General features: G+C 42.2%; 1 protein-coding gene across 1 annotated transcript in view; it reads right to left on the bottom strand.

The window, feature by feature from the left end:
- The window catches only part of LOC126183357 (importin-9), a 148,799-nt gene extending 132,916 nt beyond the window's left edge, over positions 1-15,883 (bottom strand). The window contains exons 1-2 of the mRNA XM_049925268.1: positions 15,790-15,883; positions 14,814-14,948 (exon numbers count right to left, since the gene is read on the bottom strand). Of these exons, the coding sequence (XP_049781225.1) occupies positions 14,814-14,946 (133 nt within the window). The 5' untranslated portion in view covers positions 14,947-14,948; positions 15,790-15,883. The remainder of the gene's footprint in view (positions 1-14,813; positions 14,949-15,789) is intronic.
- Positions 15,884-17,681: the final 1,798 nt, after the last annotated feature.

Genomic DNA, 17,681 nt, shown 5'->3' with positions numbered 1-17,681 from the left:
CCTGGGAGAGCAACGATTTGGGGTCGTACTTCTGTGCATTGAATTGAGAGTGTGAATGCTTAGAGGCTGCTGGTGTTTGAACAACAGCAAGAGATAATGTACTATGCTTCATCGCATGTCATTCGCCCTAATGCCACCCATTCCGACCAGAGGCCCTCCCCACGGGTGCCACCCAGCCGCAGCAAAGGCCACCTGGCTGGACGGCCATTGTCAGGTCTGATGATCCAGAGGGATGGGCTTCTACTCCTCAGCATACATGGGGAGTTAATGGCACAGGCATCAGCAGAGCGATCCCTGTGTGGTCAGGGGCTACAACCAACAGGGTACATGGCGGCCCCACCACAACGGACAGGCTACAGTGCTGTTAATCAGGTGCAACCAAGCAAACAAGTCCACTGTCATCATCAGAGTAGATAACTATACTTCACAGTTGATGGAAAAATATGCACCCAGGAGGGTGACCTTGCCCAACAGCTGGAGAATGAGCAGAAGTGCAGATCCATGTCAAAGGATGATACGTGTCAGCACATGATGGACACAATGCACCATGTAAGCCGCCCTTCCGTAATTGGCTCACTCTTTGGGAAAATTTTGAAAAATGGAGGTCAAACCCTACAGCGGATCATCACAAAGGACAAAACGTGAGAGACTCCTTTTAGTAGCCTCTTACGACAGGCAGGAATACCTCCGGCCTATTCTAACCCCCGGACCCACAGGGGGGTGAAGGAGCGAGGATAGGGAGGGAAGGCAGGGTGAAGGTTGGTTGGTGGGATTTAAGGGACCAGACTACTAGGGCAATCAGTCAGATCCAGGTGTGAAGGATGGGGTCCAGCAACCACAATGCAGAAGGGGATGTCTAACTGTAAGCCAGGCTACCACGATCTAGATGGGACTGAATTAACACCTGGTACAGCCGTAGAAGGGTAGATCGATCGGCACCCCAGCTGGTGTGACTCAAGCAACTAAGAGCGTTAAGATGCCGCCAGCACGTTTAAGCTGCCAAATGAGGCAGCCAAGTCAACCGGGTATTGAAAACCAATCCCAAAAACCAATGCGTCTCCACCACAGCAAGAGGTTCGCCGTCAAGATAAAGCCATGGTTCAGGGTGAACAGTACGTCGCCAGCAGAAATGCGCAACGCAGGTCTTGGCAGCCGAAAACTGGAAGCCATGTGCTACAGCCCAAGACTGCACCTTTCGGATAGGACCCTGCAGCTGCCATTGAGCAGCTGCAATGCCAGTGGAGCTATAGTATAGGCAGAAGTAGTCAGCATACAAGTAAGATGAGACAGACGTTCCCACTGCCGCAGCGAGCCCATTAATTGTAATCAAAAAGAGGCAGACACTTAAGGCAGATCCTTGCAGTACCCCATTCTCCTGAACTCAGGTGGAACTATGAGATGCCACAACTTGCACAGGGAAGGAACAAAGCAACAGAATTTTGTATGAAAATTGGGAGTGGATCCCGAAGACCCCAACCATGAAGCGTAGAGAGGATGTGATGTCGACATGTCGTATCGTATACCTTCTGCACGTCAAAAAAGGTCGCGACCAGATGCTGACAACGGGCAAAGGCCGTACGGACGGCAGACTCCAGGCACACCAGATTATCGGCAGCAGAGCGGCCCTTACAGAATCCACCCTGAGATGGAGCCAGAAGGCCCCGAGACTCAAATAGCCAGCTCAACCTCTGGCTCACCACGCATTCAAGCAATTTGCAAAGAACGTTGGTGAGGTTAATGTGGCGGTAGCTGTCCACCTCCAGTGGGTTCTTGCAAAGTTTCACTACGGGGATTATGACACTTTCCCGCCATTGCGACAGGAACTGACCCTCAACCCAGATGTGGTTGAAAAGGTCTAGGAGGCGTCGCTGGCAATCCACCGAGAGGCGTTTGAGCATCTGACAGTGGATGCGATCTGGCCTGGGAGCCGTATCAGGGCAAGCGGCTAGGGCACTTTGGAATTCCCACTCACTGAACGGAGCATTGTACGATTCAGGGTGGTGCATGTGAAATGAAAGGCTCCGACGTTCCAACCGCTCTTTCAGGGAGTGGAAGGCCAGTGGGTAATTTGCAGAAGCGGAACTCTGAGCAAAATTCTCCGCTAAGCGGTTTGCTAAATTGTGTCGGAGTCAGTACAGACTGCTCCGTTCAGTGAAAGTGCAAGTACGCTGACGGGGGCCTGATAGCCATAGAGTCGCCTATCTTGGCCCAGACCTGCAATGGAGAGGTACGGATGCCAATGGTAGACACATATCTTTCCCAGCACACCTGCTTGTGTTGGCGAATGAGGCAGCAGACTCGCATACGGTGTTACAATGAGGGATGCTGCTTGTGACGCTGTAGTGCCCGCCTCAACAATCTCTGTGACCACCAAGGCAGTCATCTGCCAAGGAGACCCAAAAGAACACGGAATGGCAGATTCTGCAGCAGTAATGATGCCGGTGGTGACCGAGTGAACCACCACAACAATGGCGTCATTTGAAAGAGACTCAATAGTGGCAATGGAGGTGAACAAGTCCCAGTCAGCATTATTCATAGCCCATCTGCAGGGGTGCCCAGAGGAGTGACTCTGTGGCAGTGACAGAAAGATCGGAAATTGGTCACTACCGCCCAAGTTGTCACGCACACTCCATTGGACAGACGGTAATAGGCTAGGACTGCAGATCGCAAGGTCGATGGCCGAGTACGTGCCATGCGCCACACTGAAATGTGTGAAGGCACCATTACTTAAAAGAGGAAGGTCAAACTGTGCCAATACTTGCTCAACGATGCTGCCTCGGCCTGTTGCCACCAAGCCACCCCACAGAGGGTTATGGGCGCTGAAGTCGCCCAGTAACAGAAAAGGTGGCGGCAATTGGGCCATCAGCGCAGCCAAGACATGCTGTGGGACATCACCATCCAGTGGAAGAGAGACTGCAGACAGTAACAGCCTGAGGCGTCCACACCCGAACAGCGACAGCCTCTAAAGGTGTTTATGAAGGGACAGTCTCTTTGTAAAGGGAGTGAAGGATTTAGATGCAGACATCACCAGATACCCTCTCATAAGCTGCCCAGTTCCTATAATAACCCCGATAGCCACGAAGTACCGGGGTTCGCATCGCTGGAAACCAAGTTTCCTGAAGAGCAATGCAGAGGAAAGTGTGAAGGCTGATAAGTTGTCGGAGCTCAGCAAGATGGTGGAAAAAACCGCTGCTGTGTCACCTGCTGCCACTGTGAGTACCTGCGAGAGTGATATCCATTGCGTCAGAGTCCAGCGAGATCTAGGTCCTCAGTGGATGCCAGAATCTCTACCTCGCCCTCAGATGCAGAGCTTGCAGGTTGCGGTGGTGGGTGCCATCACAAGTTCCTTCGTCTTAGAGGTCTTCTTGGACTTTTCTCACTGTTCCTTGGGTTTCACTGGCTGGGAGGGCTTCACCAATTCAGTCTCTGGGATGGAGGAGGATCACGAAGCCCTACGACCAGCTGCTTGTGGACACTTATGCCACTGCCGGGCATCATCCTTTCCACTTGTTGAAACCTGGGAAGGGAGGGACCCAAGGGACCCCTTGTGAGTGCAAGGAGCCAAAGAAGTTAGACGCTTCTCTGGCTTACAAGCGGGGACGGAAGTCCCTGGTGGGTGGGTAGGTAGGGGGTGTTGCTCTCGAGGTAGGTGGCACAGCAGCAACATGGAGGGTAGAGACCCCCATGGGCAAGGGGGCATGTGGAGTTGTACAGCTCGGTGAGCCGACTGGAATTCATTGAACTGATGGGGCTATTATGGCTGTCATAGCTGCAGCATATGAGGAAGCCATTCTCTGTAAGATCCTACAGTCTGGCGAACAAAGTGAATGACGCTATCTGCAGTTGACACAGATGGAAGGCAGGGCACATGGAGTATTGGAATGTGATGGGCACCCGCAACCTTGACATGTGATGCTGGAAGTACAGTGGGAAGACATATGGCCGAACTTCCAACACTTGAAGCACCGCATCGGGGGAGGGATATAGGGCTTGACATTGCAGCAGTAGACAATCACCTTGACCTTCTCCGGTGATTTATCACCCTCTAAGGCCAAGATGAAGGCACCGGTAGCAATCTGATTATTCTCCGGACCCCGATGAACGCGCCGGACTAAATGAATACCTTGACACTACATTGGTGTGCAGCTCTTCATCAGACTGCAAAAGAAGGTCCCTATGGAAAATAAAAAAATAAAATAAAATAAACTCTTATGGGGTGTGATGGTAACTGAAATATACCCAAACTTGTCACAAGCAAGTAACTTTTGCGACTGGGCAGAGGGTGCCGTTTTTATCAATACTGACCCAGAGCACATTTTGGACAAGCCCTCCGCCTCCCCAAACTTGTCCTCTTAATGTTCTACAAAGAAATGAGGCTTTGTTGACATGAAAGACTCCCTATCAGCTCTCGTACAAACTAGGAACTGGGGCGAATAAATTTCACTGCCATCCTGAGCCTTATGCTCCTCCCACAGTGTGGCCAGGGAGGGGAACGATTTGGGATTGTGTTTCTGAGCGTAGAATTGAGCCTGAGAATGCTTAGAGATTGCCGACAGCTGGCCACCAGCAAGAGATGATGTACCACGCTTCATTGCGTCTCATCCACCCTGATGCCACCCACTCCGACCAAGGGCCCTCCCCACAGGCACCACCCAGTCTCAGCAAGGGCCACCTGGCAGGATGGCCATTGCTGGGAGTCCCGACGCCCCAGGGAGAGAGGCATCTACTCCTTTGCATACTTGGGGAGTTAACGGCACAGGCATCAGGAGAGCGATCCCTGTGTTGTCAGGTGACTACAACCAACAGGGTGCATGGCAGCCCCACCACAACGGACTGGCTACCGTGCTGGATATCAGGTGCACGGAAGTCCATGGTCATCTCCGCAAAAAGCGAAACTGCACAGTGCATGGTGGAAATCACACCCAGGAATGTATCCTTGTCCAAAAGATGGAGAACAAGCAGGATGGCAATGCGATGACAAGAAAGCTGGCTAAAGGCCTCAATGCACCATGTAAGGCGCCCTTCCCCAAGTGGCTCACTCTTTGGAAGAATTTGGAAATATGGAGGTCAAACCCAAGAGGGGACCATCACATATAGGCTGAAATGTTCGAGACTTTTTAGTTCAGTTGTATTGGCCCCACACTATCTTAAAGTAATCAGACTGAAGCATTCATTTTGGTTTACTTCAGCATGTAACTACACCCATACAAACATCGTTGAGTGGCATATTTTGCAAGTTATTACAAATTACTTAAGTCAACTTCAAAAGATAAAACTTTTCTTCTAATATGTGTAAAATTTGAGGGGGGAAATATTTTCAGTGATTTAAGTTTACTTAAATATCTTCACTGATTAAACAGTACTGACAACTCACTCTCAGAGCTAAAAATGGATGACTGATGTGGGACGAAATGCTCAATGGCAGTTATTTTATGCAATTGTAAATTTGTTTTATTGTGCTGCATGACAATACAAATAATGTTAATAGCTTTAAATCAAAATATAAGAAGATTATTGCTAAAATAAATTGACTAAATGTTTGTCTCTGTTCCGATAATAATGTTTCTAAAGCTCATTTTACAAGTAATGTTATTGTCAAAATCAACAACTTGTTATGCGTGCTTGGAAATAAGGTGTAAACCATTATTCTATTCTCTTGTTCACACTTAAGGGGAAGGTCTCCAATTCAGAATTCTTCCTACTTGGAATGTAAAATGGTTTCAAAATGTGGCACAGTGAAATTTATGCAAGACCTTGAGCAAACTGTTGTATCCTGTTAGCAGAGGCATGTAACAAAAGTCAGTGCCATGTATGAAAGTTACAACTGAGTGACTGGGAACATCAAGGTGTATGCTTACAGCATTGCAACACATTGTACCAGTTTCCTTCAAAATCCTGCTCAGCTACTTTGTTGAAGCTCTCCCCATCTGAAGTACACAGCAGAATTATTCTATGCACTTCCTTTGCTCTAAATGATTTTCTATTTTGGCAAAATTAGTATAAATTCATGGGATGGGGAGACTGCACAATGACAGGAGCTTTTCACACATCAGTCTCTGCTTGTAGCCCACAAATCCACTTATGCTTCCCTGGTACTTTAAAACTTTCCACTTAATCACCACCACACAGCATTGCATTAAATTTTTTTACATCTCCTCCACCCCCCACACCGTTAAACCATCTGAAAACTCTAGTGATTTCATATTTTCTGGCCCTATCCTCACTGCCACTATCTCATCCATAATAGTGATGAAAAGTAAGGGGGATATGGCACTTTTGCTTCAGCCCACTTTTTCTGTTCAAACTTCTTACTTTTACACAGCTTACACTTTCCTGGTACATTTACTTTATTCTCCTCACATTCAGCCCTTTACTGAAGCACTTCTCAGGTCTTGCTTCTTTATCATACAACTTAGTGTATGGGAACTCCATTACTAAGTCCATACCATATTCAGTGTCTCCTGTAGATGCCTTACACTAAAAAGAAAATAGATCTTCTGTTGACATTCCCAGTCTAAACTCATACTGTTACTCTCATTTCTCCTCCTACTCTGTTCCATACCCTTTTCCAGAATCTTCTCAAATGCCTTGGCAGCTTAACAGTTTCCTGCAATGTTTCTTAAAAATTGGCAGTATGATTTCTATAATCCACTCTACAGATGTGTATTCTTTTTATACTGTTCTGATGGCCAATAGAGCCACTTCGATCCAACAATGCAAAGTGCTCTCACCATCTCCATACTTACCTTCTCCAGTCCATGTGCTTTCCCTCTCTACCCTCTATCACATCTTCCACTTCTGCCCAGGTTATGTTTGTGTCAACTTTGTCTACATTTCCTGGCTCCTCACTTTCCTCTTCGATTATTGCCATTGGTGTTTAGCAACTCTTCAAAATATTTCTTCCACACCCTATTTATCTCCTGTACATTTTTAACTTCCTTTCATTCTTTATGTATCATCCTGGCATTTTCAATCATAACTTTCTTCTTAACCTTTACCATTCCTTTACTCCCCTCACTGTCATTTTTGTTTACTCTTCAGTTCATTCCCTGTTCTCTCCTGCTAAAACTCTCAGACAGTATTCCTTTCTTGCTTCCTCTGTTTTCAGCCAGTGTATTCCTTTCCTGCTTCCTCTGTTATCTCCTGAAACTATAAACAGAAAGCTTCTTTTCTTTGTAACTTCCCCTTCTTATCATTCAATGAAAGTTATTATTTTCACCTTTTCACTGGTTCACCTAAACACTTTCTGCTGCCACTGCCATCACTGTTTTGAACTTCCCATTCCTCCTCTACAGAGTTCATTTCATCCCTTGGTACATTGCTCTTATTTTTTGAAAGTTTGCTTTATATTTTTCTTCCTCCAAGTTTGTGACAATTACCCTCCTTTCCTGCCTTTTATTAACATCCATATAATAAAGATGCAGGTACTTTTAACTTCTAAATAGGTTATTAAAATGCGAGCCCTGTTGTAAATTCTCATTGTTATCCTCGTGAAGAGAGCCATTTTATTTGGTCAAGTGGCGACTGTTCACGTGTGTCATAACTTTCATTGTGCAATATAGCAGGGCAGGCCAGCCCAATAGTACAAATGGCCAATAAGGTGATTTGAAGGTGAGGTAAGCACCCTGGAGATTACTTTTACAGCTCCAGTGGTAGTACACAAGCTTGAAAGAAAAGGCTTAGTTTTACAGCCAGACCACCATCTCTGATGGATAAGAGGAATCAGTGTCCTAAAATAGTGCTACTTATTTCATTTAATGCAACACAATCCTCTTGGAAAATAAAAGATTGTTTGGACTTGACCTTTAGGGGCAATTTGTGAACAACTTCTTAAATGGAGGGAAAAAACAGTGTGGAGAGGAAAGGTAACCTCAAATGCCCAATGTGTCTTAAGCTCCCATCCACCCACACTATGAGATGGTACCAGTTGACAGATGTTGGCTGTCAGAATAACACTCGATTTTTCTTCCTCTTAGGCTAACCACTTTCAGATGAGGCATAAGTAGGCACAGTTGGAACCTGTCACTTGTCAACTACACTGATAATGAATGAGAAACACACTTTCATTCCTTGCAGATCTATCTGTAATAGCTTGACAGCTGAGAGATCAGGATAAAGCACCCTGAACTGATTGTACAAGTGGTGTACCCTGGTTAAAGCTAACAATTACTATGTTTTCCCTCAATGAGCTCTTATTTAAATCATGGCAGCAACTTAATGAGAGAATGTGCTATGGAAAATCTACGAACACTACCACAAACTTTGTGACAATACAAGACAGCACATAGCCCATACTTAAAAGACAACATAAGAAAATTAAAGTGCCTTTACAGTTACAGAAGGATCTATTTAGATACATTGAAATGAATGCTTAAATACAACACACTTCTACAATACTTCCCACTTGATACTATCTGGTTTAACTAGCTTTAAATGCTAGATGTAACCAGCACCACAATTTTTGCCAGGGCTTGGTTAAGTCATTTAGGGAAAGAGAGGAACTGACATAGCAGAGGTAACATTTGCGTGTACAGTTGATTGAGCCAGTTTTAGTCAGCATCTGCTATGGGGATCTCTGTTAAGGACATATTTTTTGCCACAGAAGGGAATGCTAATATGGACATCAGTTATTTCTGAGCATACATTTTCTTTTGCTGATGTGAGTTTTATCTGTTGTTTTCCTCAATGGTAGTCAATTCCAAACTGGATGATTGCCAAAATAGTTAAAACTTCTTTCCCTTTCATGCAAGAAATTTTAAACACAATTCTTATAATTTCACTTATGTAGGAGGAAACAATATAACAACTGTGTTGCACACCATAGCAAAATGTTTTGATATAATGTTTACAGATAATATAATAATGGCAACATTAACACAACCAACAAATGCTTACACAATTTTCAGAAGTAATATAAATTCCTTCAATATACACTGGTGTCCAAAACTGAAGTAACCTCAGGGCACCTATCAAACAGGGTAGTGTCTGCCAGGTAGTCCTACATCAATAACTGCTGCATACACAATCACAGACAATGCGTTATCACACTGAGAAGATGTCTAAAACACTCTGCAGTTGAGTGCCATAAGAAGGATGGAAGGAGGACAGTCACAAACTGATGTGGCCTGATGACTTAATAAGGATCATTCTGCTGTTTCTCGAATGTGGTGACAGTTTAGAGAGAAACTGTATCCTGAAGACCATGTCAGGGCTCACCACATGTGATGTCAGAAATATGTAAGGGCACAGAAGTACCACCTTTAGTACTGCACGGCAACTGGCATCTGACCTCACAGCATCCACTGGACATCTTGTCGAGGCAATCTGTGTACAGAAGACTTCATCAGAGTGCCTTTTATTGTCCGAGACCTGCTGTATGTGTACCTCTGATGCATCTTCACAGAAGGGTACATCTAGAGTGGAGTCATCAATGGTGCCCCTGGACAGCCTAAAAGTGGGCCAACGTTCTTTTTTTGAGACCCAAAAATTATGGGAAGAGAACAATATCAAGGAGGATCCCTAATGATGTGGGCAAAGATTATGTTAACCTCTCTTAAAACCTCTTAATGAAATTGTACGGGTGAATAAGCGAGTTAACTGCTGTCAGGTATCGTGATGAGATCTTGGGACCTCATGTATGGTGATTGTGAGGTGCTGTGGACCCAGACTTTGTACTTAAGGACAATAATGCTCAATCTAATACAGCATGGGTGCTTGATGCTTTCTTGGAAACTGAAGATATTGCATGTACTGTGAAGCCTGCTCACTCTCACGATTTCCATCCCATCAAGCATGTCTGGGATGCACTAGGGAGACTGGTGCATCACATCAGCATCCACCAACCACTAAGATTTGCAAGCAGCTCTGCAGGAAGACTGTGCATTATTGCTACAACAAATGATTGGTGACATTCACCATATGCCCAATCACTGTCTGGCACGTGTCTGCCAAATCTGTGACCTTAGAAAAACATTTTTGTCTACCATTACGCATGTTGCAAATGTTTACATTCTGTATTCTTTATACTGTTCCTACTGTACTATCACCTGTTAACACCATTTTGTGGCAAAATAAATACAACCTTGAAAAATCTCAGTTTACTGCACTAATTTTCAACACCAGTGTATTTATCAGCAACTTATCTGTTATTGCTCACAAATACGCAGCCTATAACAGCTGCATAACATTTTTGTTTAACAATTTGACACATATTGTTTACATTCTATATAGCCTAGAGAAGTAGCACATCACCAGAGACTGAAAAAGTAGTAAGCAATCTTCAATTTGACTAACATGCACCTTATTTATACAGCACATCTGAACCAAAATCAAAATCTCTGCAAAGTAAAACCGACATCCAACCAACGATTTACGCCAACTCTGAGCAGCTGTGAATGACGAAGCTGCTCATAGAGAGCAAAGGTAGTGCTGTTACGTAGTATATAAATTCAGCACTTTTTTATAAAACAAATATGTTTAGCAGAGCAATATTCTAAATGCTCACTGAGCTGTAAACACAATGGGTCAACATTATGTACTGGATGCCTCCTTGCATTTTTCAATGTAGCATGGATGTAAACATTAGGCTTCACTGCCAGTCAATTTACCACAACCAGATTTCCTCATTTCACATTTGTCAGATTCACCAACTCACAATAGAAAATATGAACACCAATTTGCCTGTGTCTTAGTGTCAAGCAGGTGAAGCTTGCACTAACAAGGGAACCTCCCCATCGCACCCCCCTCAGATTTAGTTATAATTTGGCACAGTGGATAGGCATTGAGAAACTGAACACAGATCAATTGAGTAAACAGGAAGAAGTTGTGTGGAACTATGAAAAAAATAAGCAAAATATAAAAACTGAGTAGTCCATGCGCAATATAGGCAACATCAAGGGTATTGTGTGCTCAGTAGCGCCGTGGTCACGTGGTTAGCGTGAGCAGCTGTGGAACGTAAGGTCGTTGGTTCAAATATTCCCTCGAGTGAAAAGTTTAATTTTTTATTTTGAGACAACTATCAAAGTTCAGGTACTCGCACATAATCAACTTCGCTCTCCAAAATTCCAGGACATGTTCAGATTTGCTTGGACATATGCAGGATTTGACAGTCTACATACGGAAAAATTTGAAAACGTTAAAAACATATGTTTTGACAGAGCATAGGGAAAACTGTGCGACTGTGAAACTGTTGCATTTATTTGTTGCAGTTTATGTGACAAACTATTATGTTTTCATCACTTTTTTGGGAGTGATTATCACATCCACAAGAATACCTAAATCGGGCAAGGTAGAAGAAACTTTTTACCCATTCGCCAAGTGTACAAATTAGGTGGGTCGACAACATATTCCTGTCATGTGACGCACATGCCGTCACCAGTGTCGTATAGAATATACCAGAAGTCTTTTCCTGTGGAGGAATCGGTTGACATATGACCTTGCGATCAAATGTTTTCTGTTCCCATTGGAGAGGTACGTCCTTTCGTCTACTAATCGCACGGTTTTGCGGTGCGGTCACAAAACACTGACACTAAACTTATTACAGTGAACAGAGACGTCAATGAATGAACGGACGGATCATAACTTTGCGAAAATAAAGAAAGTAAAAACTTTCACACGAGAGAAGACTTGAACCAAAGACCTTTCATTCCGCAGCTGCTCACGCTAACCACGGGACCACGGCGCTACGGAGCCACAGTATCCTTGATGTTGCCTATCTTGCTCATGAACTACTCAGTTTGTATATTTTGCTTATCTTTTTCATAGTTCCACACAACTTCTTCCTGTTTTCTTGATTGATCTGTGTTCAGTTTCTCAAGGCCTATCCACTGTGCCAACTTATAATTAAATCTGAGGGGTTGCGATGGGGAGGTTCCCTTGTAAGGAACACATCTAACAGGTGGTAACAAGTGTTATGCACAAGAATCTCGTGCAAATCAAAGACTAGGCTATATACTAGTGAAAACAAACAAAATGTTTTAAATTGAAACCATCACGTCATCATGAATAAAAAACATAACAGAATCAGGTCGACGGAAGTGTCCAATCCCATGCGTTGGCTTTGACCCGTGACTTAAGGGTGTTGTGTGTGACATGACGACACAGAGTTTGGTTTGTGAGTGTACGTGTTTGTAGATATCTTGTTGTGGTTTGTTGTGCTCTGGTGGTATGTTCAGGGTTTTCGTTTGTGTGGTGTAATTGGCTCAGTTTGCTTTTGCTCATTATCCAGAATTGTTCGAGTGTCTGGCTGTGTTTGTAGTGGAATTCGTTTCAGCGAGTTAACGATTTTGTGTGAAGGTTAATTTAGTGTTCGTTGTAGATTGTGTGGTAATTTTAGTAAAATTAATCTTTTTTTTTTCAGGAATGGATATGACTGATAAAATTAACAGTGCGCAGGTCAAGGGAAGTGTTCGATCCCAATGTGTGGCTGTGTATGTTGATATTGGTATCGGGAGATGTTATTGAGCTATATAGGACAAGGGAAGTGTCAGATTCCAGATGATATTGTGTTTAGTGTGTTTGGGGAGTTTTGTGATGTCTTGTTTTTTTCGTCGTTTTGTGTGGTTTTGTATGGGGGTGGGTGTCTAAATTTGTTTATATTTAGTTTGCCCCCACCCAAAAACACCCCATTTCCCACACTTGTCCCATTAGTGTCATTAGGCTTTTTTGTGGAAATTGTGTGCGTTTGTTTTTCGATGTATTTTCGTCCTCAATGTGTACATACAGACTTTATATGCGCCATATTCGACCGTGGTTTATGGTCGTTTCTGCCATATTTGTGACGTCATGGGTCAAAGCAGACGGGCGGGATCAGACGCTTCCGTATTTCCACAGAATCATTTACACCAAACATACACATCAAAAACTGCGAACAACCACCATCAAAATACATAAAATCCCAAGACAGGAAAGGAGCATCTCATCCACATACCACAAGTGCCCTTTCGGTGAAACTGTCTGGCCTAGTGCTTCCACACGCTCTTCACAGGCTAAGTACTGATAATGTTTCGTGCTGGCATCGACGATCTCTTCATAATTATGTTGTACAGAGGGAGGCGATATTTTAATTTTAACTACTGACAACACCTTTCACACGATTGTTTTGTTTATCTCCACTGCAGGATTTCATTTTAGTAAGTGACCGGAAGTTTTTGTGCTAGTAATACTTTGGAAATTTTCATGGTTACTTAAAGCTATACGTGTGTTTTTCTTCTATCTCAGTTATGGTGCTAAGTTTTTTGCTAATGAAGGTGTCTTCCTGTTCAGGTGTATTTTTGCTTCTGATGACTGTATATTTAGATATACCAAAACCGTGGTCAAGGATTTCAATAAATCATTATCCTGCAACTGTTTGGCTGTTATTTATCATGAAGACTCAACAGTTGTTGCTTCAGCCATGTTTAAAATTTTGAAATGCTGTAGCAGAATTGTTTTTCCTGACATCAAATTCTTTGGTTTCACAAACTAACAGACACAGTTCCAAACTCGAGAATGTAGACCTCTGGTAATGCTATAGGTGTCTGTTAATCTTTGTTTTGAAATGAAAGTACAAAAAATTATGGAAGTCGTAGCAGTTCAAGCCAAGCTTTCATAATCTGCAAATAAAGTAAACTGATTTTTAACTGTGGCATTAAAAACACTAATACTCCCTGCCACCCTTTGGTTACTTAGAACTACTTCATTGGCTACACAATGATATATTGCCAACCTATGCAAAATAGGGGAGTTAAGGTTGGACACACAATGCCTTTATTCTAGATTTAAACCCAAATTGTTCAGGAACAGTTATTGGATAATTGACTTCCAAGACTTTTCTGAAACGGCAAGTCAGTGTTCAATTGCGAAATTAAAGTGCATTTATAAAAAGTGTAATGTCACTTCTGTATTTGTTATACAGACTTTTCCTTTGCTGGTCATTACCACACTGGCTGGACAGCCTAAGAGGTAAATGCTAAACTACAAACCCAATGCTCAAGAGTTGGTGCTCTTATTTTTTTGCCTCTAATCCCTTATTTCACCTCAGGCAATGAATTGTCCATGTGAAAAATGTGGAGTTGCACCATGGCTCTGAGTTCCACATTAAAATATAGGCCCTCCTATAACAGCTAGGTCAGTAACGTTGGAAGGCAAGATGCATACCCCCCCTGACAGGACCGTGAATAGTCAAGCAATGTTGTGTTCAGGCCAACTTTCAGGTCGGTAGCTTTTACTACTACATTCCGTTGAGCACAAACTTAATTTCGACAGTTCATTAAACCTAACCAACTTCAAAATACAAGTCTTTTTCCTATTTTAAATACAAAGGTTTCAGCACTTATTAGACCTTATGAGTTTCATGTCATTTCTTAATATAGTTCATTTAAAATTTGATAAATTATGGTTTGACAACATGACATGAGCTAGTGTCATACTTCCCTCACGTCACACAAAATGCATTTCCTTGACATTTTCTATAAGCCATTATCTGTTTTACTTGGGATTTATTGTTACACACTAACAAAATGAACATGAGAAAATTTTTCGGACAACATTAAAATAACTGACACTGCTCCACCTCTTTAAAACAAATTGACTGACATTAATACATGTTGAAACTTTAACAACTTGGCAGACACATTTTAACTTTGCTCTATAAAATCACCTTCCTAACCTTTCATCTAAGAATGATAAGATCTGAGTGACAAACTGATGGCTCTAAAATGTTCCCAAACAACTAATTTTTTAGTCCTGTGGAAACAGGACAATCTAAAATTGTAAACATCACAGCACAGAATTCCTATGAACAAAAACTGCTACCCAGCAATTAACTATTTTACCTTCTGTTACTTCTAGGGCTTGTATCCTGTCTTCTGCAGCAGTTCTTACTTCTTGGTGTGGTGAAAGTATCCCCATAAGTGTATCATACAGGGCTTCTCTCAAAGACTTATTTGTTTCTGGACTGGCTGCCATCTCTTAAAGAAATTAACATCCATTAATAATTTCCGTTATTAATGACTGTACTCTACACACATTATTTCAATGAAAATTCTTAATGATAAGAGACAAACTGAACACAGTTTCATTCTTATTTTAAGCTATTACAGGCTGCAATATATATGGCAATGAATACAGGACTACTATTCTGAAATGCAGATGAATACCAAGATTTCAACGATCCATCCTCAAAGTCTATTCATTTCATTTCAATAACATGTGTACTAGATCACCCAAACTTTTTTCACACTCATAATTCTCTTCCCCCTTTTTACACAGCCAGCAACACTGAGGTACTACTTTGCACTCTTTCTGACTGTATAACCACTGAAGGTATCGCTTAATTTAGGAAGTTTTTGGATACAAATTTCATTTCCGATCGCAAGATAAAAACAATACACTGTAAACACTTTTGAGAAACAATTTCCATCTTAAATACTGTCAGACTCTAAAATAAACATTTCCGATCTAACACACTGGGGCAGCTATGCATTCATAAATAAGCAAGTTAGTTAGCCGACTGACAAATATCGAGCATAGCAGGCTTCTCGATGTTGCACAGCAGAGCATAAACGTTTACAACTGCATATCGGGTATATTTAATACTACAGCTATTTTCTAAAGTTTTGCTCCTTCGCGGTCATATGCTGAATTGCATATACTATCAGTAAAATTAGAAATACATTTTGGCGCCAACAAACAGAGTTCCGAGTTACTCTAATGTCGCGTACGAAATCAGCATATACGCTGATCACGCCACACCAGTAATTTCCATTTTCACAAACAATCGTAACTAACATACCAAACTTACTAAAGTACCTTTTTCTTTCCTCACACACCACGCGCACTTCCAACATTAAACAGCAAACAATCTTTCCCATACACTCAGACAGCGAATTTGGGTATACTCAGTTTGGCCAACATTCCAACATTCAATTTGCAAACTCACCGCAGTAGGCAGAGAGAGAGAGAGAGAGAGAGAGAGAGAGAGAGTTGCATGTTGTATGCACAAAAATAGTTACTGCTTACCGCTGTAATAATTAAGTTCACAAAATTGTGTTATTTTTTATCTATATTTGCAATTACGCAATTATATTTTGTATGATGAAACTTAAGTTATTGTTGTCTCCCTGCTGAGCAGTGATGACATGCTAGAAGAAGTGAAACCTACTACTCCCCATATTATAATACCGTTACTGGTAGTTAATATTCTGTGTCAAACTTAAATTAAGCAACAGCTCTTTCAACAGCAGCTCCGTTTCGATGATTTTTCCCCGTGGGAGTTGTAGCGTTGCTAGAGTTGTAACCACTCGTGAGCTCCGCGTTACTGTGTTACTCTTCTTTTTGATTAATGTACAGTCTGTCATTCATCCGGCTGCCGAAATACGTACTTTCACTGTAAAATTTTAGAAATCAAGTTGACAACGTCATGAATGGCACGATAATCTGATGCATAAACAGGAATAATGGTCCCACTACACTTCATCTTTGTTACGCCAAAGATTAATTGGGTCATTATTGGAATGTGTAACAGTTACCTGAGTAGCAAAATGTCACGTTGGCATAGCTCCCAACCGTATGGACATGTACCTACCCGTAGAGACGTTTGATTACTTTTCATAACATCTTGGGAAAAGTGTACAAATTAAAAATAACTGCACAGCCGATGTCAACAATAGTTAACCATTCCCTTCAAGAAGGTTATTTTCCAGACATACTTAAGAACGTATGGGAAACTATCGTCTAATGTCTCTTCTTCCATAACTATCAAAAATATTTGAAAAGGTAGTCACCATACAAATTCAAAATTTCATAAAAAATTAAAATAATTTCAAAAAATCATTATGGATTTCAAAAAGGCAAAACTACAGTATCCGCTGTAAACCATTTTGTAGGTAAAAGCAGCTTCTCTCTAGACAACAGACTGCATGCCACACGAATATTTTGTGGCCTATCCAAGGCCTTTGATAGTGTGAACCAATCCTTGCTACTTCGTAAACTGGAAAAATATGGAATTAGGGGCATTGTGTCAGAATAGTTTAAGCTCTACCTAACCAACTACGACAAAGAGTGGTTATATCCTCAAACAGAGGAACTTATACTTCAAAATGGAAAACCATTTCACAAGAAGTACCCCAAGGTTCTGTCTTAAGCCCTGTACAGACGAGGACATATCTTGTGCCACTAATGGGGCAATTAGATCATACAACTTCCTGTTCCAAGAGATGGCATGCCATCTAGCAGCTGCGTTTGTCCACACAATGACTGCAGATGGCGCAACAATATTTTAGAAAACGGCTGATGACCTGTGAATGGCAACTGTTGCTTATACAGTCACTAGCGCAGTAATATCTCGGTGACATCGGCGAAGAAATTTACTTTGGCATAATAGAAGATGATTGAGTAGACCTTGGATTTTCAGATCTGTCGACGGTGGTCCGGAATTGCACAGCCTATTACGCAGTGAACTGAGGTTGGAGGACAGGGAATCATACAAAAATTTTCTGAGAATGGGCGAGACGAAATTTTCGAAATTGCTTCGTTTAGTAGCTCCAAGAATAACGAAGCAAAACACAGCTATGCGAGACTGTATCTCAACTTCAAAGAGGTGAGTAGGTTCGTTTATATAAACCTACTAGGCTGCTGTATGTACAGTGCATACTTGTAAGCTCCAACTAATTCCATAAGTTCTAACACTGAGGTTTATGGCT

Source organism: Schistocerca cancellata, chromosome 4 (assembly GCF_023864275.1).
Source record: "Schistocerca cancellata isolate TAMUIC-IGC-003103 chromosome 4, iqSchCanc2.1, whole genome shotgun sequence".
Taxonomy (NCBI): Eukaryota; Metazoa; Arthropoda; class Insecta; order Orthoptera; family Acrididae; genus Schistocerca; species Schistocerca cancellata.
Note: the sequence above shows the minus strand (reverse complement) of the source record. Positions and strands in the feature narration are given on the sequence as shown.